This window comes from Taeniopygia guttata, chromosome 1, assembly GCF_048771995.1.
Source record: "Taeniopygia guttata chromosome 1, bTaeGut7.mat, whole genome shotgun sequence".
Lineage (NCBI taxonomy): Eukaryota > Metazoa > Chordata > Aves > Passeriformes > Estrildidae > Taeniopygia > Taeniopygia guttata.
In genome coordinates this window covers 115,223,484-115,230,586 of record NC_133024.1, presented here as the reverse complement: position 1 = coordinate 115,230,586, position 7,103 = coordinate 115,223,484, and the positions used below count along the sequence as shown (strand labels likewise).

Genomic DNA, 7,103 nt, shown 5'->3' with positions numbered 1-7,103 from the left:
TGACCGCTGGAGGTTTTCTGCCGTCACTGTCCCCTCGCACCCTCAGAGCCCCCCGAGCTGTCCCCGCTGGCAGTGCCGAGCTTTGTGCTGCTTTGGGGGGACAGCGGTGTCCCCAGGGGATCCCCGGAGATCCCGGTCCGCGCTGGGAGCTCCAGAGCCTCTGGAGCCCAGATGGGAGGCAGAGAGCTCCGGCTTCCCCTGGCAGCGCCCAAACTGCTGTCAGCTGCGGGAGCTGCAGCCGCACCGGGGCTCGGTCCCTCCGTCCCTCGGTCCCTCGGTCCCTCGGATGTCCCGGATTCCTCCCGGCGGGGCCGGGGGTGTCCCTCGGGCTGCGGGGAGTACGGGCAATGAGCCCCTCCAGCAATAACCCCATGACATTCCAAGTGATTTCCAGCGTGAGAGCGATAGTCTGGTTTTTATTAAGTTATCACTTCATCATGTTCCCTGATTGCCTTCATTCACGCCTTAGTTGTCTACAGACGCTATTAAAAAAAATAATACATATTCATAGCCCAGCAAATGGGCTCTGCTCCACATTTTAGTGTCAAAATCAAGTTCGGGTGAAGGGCTCCTCTGGGACCCCTCCGGGGCCGCTTCCCGGGATGCGCCAGCGAGGGGCGGCGGCGGTGCGGAGCTGCCCGAGGCCAGGGAGGGGGAGCTGCGACATTTCATTTGTCATCGCACGGCGGAGATCGTCCCCTCCTTCCTCACACCCCCTGACAGGACGGCAGAGCAGCGCCGGGCGGTCCCGGCCCCGATCCCGGTCCCGATCCCGGTCCCGATCCCGATCCCGATCCCGATCCCGGTCCCGATCCCGATCCCGATCCCGATCCCGATCCCGATCCCGATCCCGATCCCGATCCCGGTCCCGGTCCCGATCCCGATCCCGATCCCGGTCCCGATCCCGATCCAGGTCCCGGTCCTGATCCCGATCCCGGCCCCAATCCCGATCCCTATCCCGATCCCGGTCCCGGTCCCGGTCCCGATCCCGATCCCGATCCCCATCCCGATCCCGATCCCGGTCCGGCCCCGCGGGCTGCGGGCGGGGCAGAGCTCGTGTCCAGACGGATGGACAGTGGTCACCAAGGACATTGCTCCCTTAGGGACTCACATCCCCAGATTTCTGCTGCCGGCTCCGAGAGGGGCTTCCTCTCTGGAGGGGGGAAAGGAAAGACAAAAAAAAAAAAAGAAAAAACCAAGAAAAAAACGGAAAAGAGAAGAAAAGGAAAAAGGGAAATCAGAAAAAAAGGGAGGGAAAAGGAAAAGGAGAAAAGGGAAAGGAAAAGGAAGGAAAAGAGGAAAGGGAGAGGAAAAGGAAAAGGGGAAAAGGAAAAGGAAAAGGGGAAAAGGAAAAGGGGAAAAGGAAAAGGAAAACGAGAAAAGGAAAAGGAAAAGGAAAAGGAAAAGGAAAAGGAAAAGGAAAAGGAAAAGGAAAAGGAAAAGGAAAAGGAAAAGGAGCCAGTCCACTGCCCATTTCTCCCTCCCGAGCCCCCAGGGTGATGCCAGAACGGCCTCAGGATGAAATGGCTCCGAGCTCCGGCTGCCCCCCAGCATCCCCACGCACTCTCCATCCCTCTGTCCATCCCTCTGTCCATCCCTCTGTCCATCCCACTGTCCATCCCCTCTGTCCATCCCCCTGTCCATCCCTCTGTCCATCCCTCTGTCCATCCCTCTGTCCATCCCACTGTCCATCCCTCTGTCCATCCCTCTGTCCATCCCTCTGTCCATCCCTCTGTCCATCCCCTCTGTCCATCCCTCTGTCCATCCCTCTGTCCATCCCACTGTCCATCCCTCTGTCCATCCCCACTGTCCAGGCCATGGCTGGAGGCTGTTCCCCACTTTCCCTGCTGTCCATCCCTCTGTCCATCCCTCTGTCCATCCCTCTCTCCAGGCCATGACCGGAGGCTGTTCCCTGCTTTCCCCGCTGTCCATCCCGGCAGGAGGAGCTCCATTCGCCGGGCACCCCTCTCCGTTCACGGGCACCCCGCTCCGTTTGCGGGCACCCCTCTCCATTTCCCGGGCACCCCTCTCCATTTCAGGGGCACCCCGCTCCGTTTGCGGGCACCCCGCTCCGTTTGCGGGCACCCCGCTCCGTTCACCGGCTGCTCCTGTGGAGAAGGAGCGGTGCCAGCTTTGCCTCTGGGAAGGAGAAGCGCCGCCGCCTTCTCCTCCTTCCCACGCCCGGCCGCTGCCCCGGGGCGATCCCCCCGGCCCACCGCCCCTCCGGGCCCGCCCGGGGCCGTTCCCCCTCCGCAGGCCGGGAGTGCACCGGGTTTGGATTCGTTGTGCTCGTTGTTGTCCCCTTTTCCCCAGCGCCCGGTCCGGCTGCCGCTCCCCGCCACAAAATAAAACAAACTTCGCACGGACAGGATTTCCCCGTTCCGTCCCTCACCTCCGGGGCTCACCCCCACCCCCGGCGTGTCCCCCCCGCCCCGGCGCGTCCCCGGTGGCAGCGGGACACACGGCGGGCGGCGGGCCCGGCTGTCGCGGGGACAGATTTTCCTAATTGACCTGTTACGGATCATCCCCGCAACCGTTGGGAAACACATTGCCACGCTTCACTTCTTAACGTTTTAAATACATATTTAACGGATGGTTGAGGCTTGCCGGGCCAGCTGGGAAACACACGGGTGTAAAAATAATACAACAAAGGCAAAGGGGCCGGGGGGGCCGGCGGGGAGGGGGCGGCCGGGGGATTTAGGCCGGTGCGAGGAAGCTCCGAGCCCGTTCGCGGAGCTGCCGGGGACTCGCCGGGAGCCGGGCGAGCGGCGCAGGAAGGCGGGAGGCATTTCCGAAGGTCATTTTTTTGTTCGTTCGTTAACGTCTTTTTCGTTCTTTCTCTCCCCTCGCCCGCTCCCTTCTCGCTGAAGGCTTTTTTGGGGCCGATTTAAGCGGCCGCTCCAAGAACTTCTCCAGGTCTCTGCGGGATCGGAGCCGGGGGATGCTCGGGGCGATTCTCTCGTGGGGAACGGAGAAATCCCGCTTTTCTCCGCCTCTCTTTGCACCACTTGACGGGGGAATAACGCCGGGGCTCGGGGCAGGAGGGGGCACCGGGCCGGGGAAGCGCCGCCCGCTGCGTGCGGCGGGGCCGCGGCCGAGCGCTCCCGGGCGGCGGGGCGGACGGGCCGGGCACCGGGGAACACCGACGTGCCGGGGGCCGTTTGGTCCCATCCCCGTCCCCATCCCCGTCCCGTCCCGCCCCCCCAACAGCTGTTCCCGGCGCTGTCATTGTTGCGTTTTATTATGGATTCGACAAAAGTCCCTCCCCCCCGCCGGGCTCCCCGCGCCGCTCCGGCCGGCGCCCCCCGCCCGCCCGCCCGCCCCATCGAGCCGGAGCGGCCCCGGTGACATCAGCGGTCCCCCCGCCGCCGCCGCGGATTGGCGCAGCCCCCCTCCCGCCGGTGACATCGTTCCTCCCCGGCGCGGCTATAAAGCGGCCGCGGCTCCGCCGCAAGGTGCGCGCTGCTGCCGTGCTCGCCCGTCCCGGCGCGCCGCTCGCCACGGCCGCCCCGCGCACGGTGAGTGCCCCCCGCGCCCGCGGAGCCCCAGCCCGGCCCGGCGGACGGGAGCGACGGGAGGGACGGCACGGGACGGGACGGGACGGGACGGGACGGGACGGGACGGGACGGGACGGGACGGGAGCCGCCCCCGGCGAGGGGAGCGCGGGCAGCGGGGCCGGTCCCGCCGGGCCGCCGCTCCCCGCCCGGCGTTGCGGGCTCACCGACGGGGCGGGCGGGCGGGCGCGGTGCCCCTGCGAGCCGCGGCGGGCGCTGACGCGGGGCCGCCCGCCGGTTCTCTCCCCTCCCCGCAGGCTGCCCGGTGCGCGCCGCCGCCCCGCCCGCCGGGCCATGGACTCGGACGCCAGCCTGGTTTCCAGCCGCCCGTCCTCCCCGGAGCCCGATGACCTCTTCCTCACGGCCAGGAATAAAGGCGGCGGCGGGGGCTTCACGGGCGGCACCGTGTCCAGCTCCACGCAGAGCGATTCCCCGCCGGAGCTGAGCGCCGAGCTGCGCAGCGCCATGAGCGCTGCGGGGGTGGTGGTGGTGGACAAGCTGGGCTTCAAGTCCTCGTCGTCGTCCTCCTCCTCGTCCTCCTCTTCCTCCTCCAAGAAGGACAAGAAGCAGATGACGGAGCCGGAGCTGCAGCAGCTGCGGCTGAAGATCAACAGCCGGGAGCGCAAGCGGATGCACGACCTGAACATCGCCATGGACGGGCTGCGGGAGGTGATGCCCTACGCGCACGGCCCGTCGGTGCGCAAGCTCTCCAAGATCGCCACGCTCCTCCTGGCGCGCAACTACATCCTCATGCTCACCAACTCCCTGGAGGAGATGAAGCGCCTGGTCAGCGAGATCTACGGCGGCCACCACGCCGGTTTCCACCCCGCCGCCTGTCCCGGCGGCATGGGCGCGCACTCGGCGCCGCTGCCCGGCCACCCGGCCCACCCGGCCTCGCACCCCGTGCACCACCCCATCCTGCCCCCCGCCGCCGTCTCCAGCGCCTCCCTGCCCGGCTCCGGCCTCTCGGCCGTCAGCTCCATCCGGCCCCCGCACGGGCTCCTCAAGTCGCCCTCGGCCGCCGCCGCCGCCGCCGCCGCCGCCGCCCCGCTGGGCAGCGGCTTCCAGCACTGGGGGGGGATGCCGTGCCCCTGCAGCATGTGCCAGGTGTCGGCCCCGCCGCACCACCACGTCTCCGGCATGGGCACCGCCAGCCTGCCCAGACTGGCCACCGACACCAAATGAGTCCCCGCCGCGCCCCCGGCCCCGCCAGGACCTACAAACGCTCCCGCCGGCGGCAGCGGGACCGCCCCGCGCCGCTGCCGGGGCCGCCGGAGGGCGGCGGGAGGGGATGGAGCCCGGCCCGGGGTCCGCCCCGCACCCCGAGGGCCGCGGGAGCCGCCCCGGAACGAGCAGAGCCCGGCGCAGCTCCGGTACTTTGAATTCCCGACGCTGCCGAGGACTCCGGAGGAGGGGAGGGCGGCGGTGCCGGGGCTCGCCGCTAACGGAGGAGCCAAAACTGCGGAGGGGCTTCGGCTCGTTCATTCCTTCCTTCCTTCCTTCCTTCCTCCCCTCTCCCGGACTCGTTTCTACGCGCAGAACCTTCCGAGCCGCTCCCGGCTCGCATCGCCCCGGACAGCCCGTCCCGGGGGGCTCCGGGGGGCACCGGGGGGCTCCGGGGGGCTCCGGGAATGCCGGGCTGCTCCTGCTCTCCCCGCCCCGGTAATACCGGGCTGCTCCCGCTCCCGGGGGCTCCCGGGGGCTCCGGGGGGAGTGCAACCGGGAATGCCGGGCTGCTCCCCGCTCCGGGGGCTCCGGTAATACCAGGCTGCTCCCGCTCCCGGGTGCTCCGGGGGGCTCCGGTAATACCGGGCTGCTCCCCGCTCCCGGGGGCTCCGGGAGGTTCCGGTAATACCGGGCTGCTCCCGCTCTCCCCGCTCCGGGAATGCCGGGCTCCTCCCGCTCTCCCCTCTCCGGTAATACCGGGCTCCTCCCGCTCTCCCCTCTCCGGTAATACCGGGCTGCTCCCGCTCTCCCTGCCCCGGTAATACCGGGCTGCTCCCTCTCTCCCCTCTCCGGGAATACCGGGCTCCTCCCGCTCTCCCCGCTCCGGTAATACCGGGCTCCTCCCGCTCTCCCCGCTCCCGGCCCGCCGTGGGCTGTGCCGGTTTCTCCGCGCTGCGGGATCTGTAAATAGAGCGATACCGAGGCGAGTCCGCTCTGCCTGAGCTTTCCGTCCGTGCACTTGTTCTGTGTCAGCCTCATCAGTGAAAAAGGGGTCGGTTTGTCTTGATTTCCTTCCTTTGGGGTCTTGGGGTTTCTTGGGTTCTTTTACTTTTAAGCGTATAACACGTTTGTTTCTTTTTTTTGTTTGTTTTGTTTTATTTTTGTTTTTTACGTTCCTGCCACCTTTAACAAAGTTTGAACTCTTTAACGCTCTTTCTTGTGTAGGAACTTTCACCTTGTCCGTGTTGCAATACTGAGAATTTGGGCTTGTTTTTGAAATAACAACTTTTCTTATCGCTGCCCCTTGCAGAGATTTTATCATCTGTTTATTTTTGTAAAAAAAAAAAAAAAGAAAAAAAAGAAAAAAAAGAAAAAAGTTGCTAAATAATATTTATTACTTGTTTGGTTGCAAAAAAAAAAAAATCCACTGTTGAGATTTTAAAGAAATAAAAAAAAATTAAAAAAAAATTAAAAAAAAAGAAGAAGCATTTAAAAGAAATGTCCTTTTCCTCTTCCTCGCTGTTCCGGGGAGGCGGAGACAGATGGGGAAGGGATGGGAATATTTTAGGCGCATCCTTGACTTTCGCGAAGTTTTTTGTCAATTCGCTTCACTGGCGAATCAAAACCGTTTGAGGTTTGGGTTTGGAGATTTTTTTAGGGTTTTTTGTTCCCCTTCCTCATTTATTCCACTTAGAATCAGGGCGGCAAATAAAACCGACCGGTACCGCGTCGGTAACGTGAAAATTTCTGTCTGTCGAATGCGGCGCTTGGCAAAAGAGAAATATGAATTAAATATTAATTCGGGGAGAGGAACCATTTATCTTTGTGCTGGGGAGTTCGCTCCCTGGGACGGCGTCCGCGCGTTTGACCTTCAACTAAAAACCCGCAAAACGAAAGCCCCCAAAAGAAATCCAGGCAAAAGGAAATTATTTGGGGACAACCCCTCTTTTTTTTCCCCTCCCGAAGCCGCTGGTGTGAGATTTTGGCAGTTCTGGGCTCAGGGATTGGGGCAGGAAATAGGAGGTGGGGGGCTCCGGGACGGGCGGGGGTCCCGTGGGGAGGGTCCGGGGGATCCTGGCTCGGTTGGGTTTCCCGGTGAACCGAGCGGGGCCGGACCGGGGGATCCTGGCTCGGTTTGGTTTCCCGGTGAACCGAGCGGGGCCGGACCCGGGGGATCCTGGCTCGGTTCTGTTTCCCGGTGAACCGAGCGGGGGGATCCTGTCTCGGTTCTGTTTCCCGGTGAACCGAGCGGGGCCGGACCGGGGGATGTTGGCTCGGTTGGGTTTCCCGGTGAACCGAGCGGGGCCGGACCCGGGAGATCCTGGCTCGGTTCTGTTTCCCTCTGAACCGAGCGGGGCGGACCCGGGGGATGCTGGCTCGGTT

The 7,103-nt window shown here is 64.3% G+C and overlaps 1 protein-coding gene and 1 long non-coding RNA gene across 2 annotated transcripts; both read left to right on the top strand.

Moving 5' to 3' along the window:
* The first annotated feature begins 3,396 nt into the window (after nt 1-3,396).
* LOC101233749 (oligodendrocyte transcription factor 2) lies at nt 3,397-4,866 on the top strand. Its single transcript, XM_030284558.4, has 2 exons — nt 3,397-3,518; nt 3,812-4,866. Exon 2 carries the CDS (start codon nt 3,849-3,851, stop codon nt 4,737-4,739), a length of 891 nt encoding a protein of 296 aa, XP_030140418.1. The 5' UTR covers nt 3,397-3,518; nt 3,812-3,848; the 3' UTR covers nt 4,740-4,866.
* Nucleotides 4,867-5,305: 439 nt separating this feature from the next.
* LOC140685156 (uncharacterized) lies at nt 5,306-5,481 on the top strand. Its single transcript, XR_012058424.1, has 2 exons — nt 5,306-5,340; nt 5,397-5,481. It is a non-coding gene; the product is annotated as an uncharacterized lncRNA (long non-coding RNA).
* Nucleotides 5,482-7,103: the final 1,622 nt, after the last annotated feature.

Bases quoted from the DNA above. Each gene is read 5' to 3' on its own strand.
- LOC101233749 (XM_030284558.4), top strand. From the start codon at position 3,849: ATGGACTCGGACGCCAGCCTGGTTTCCAGCCGCCCGTCCTCCCCGGAG.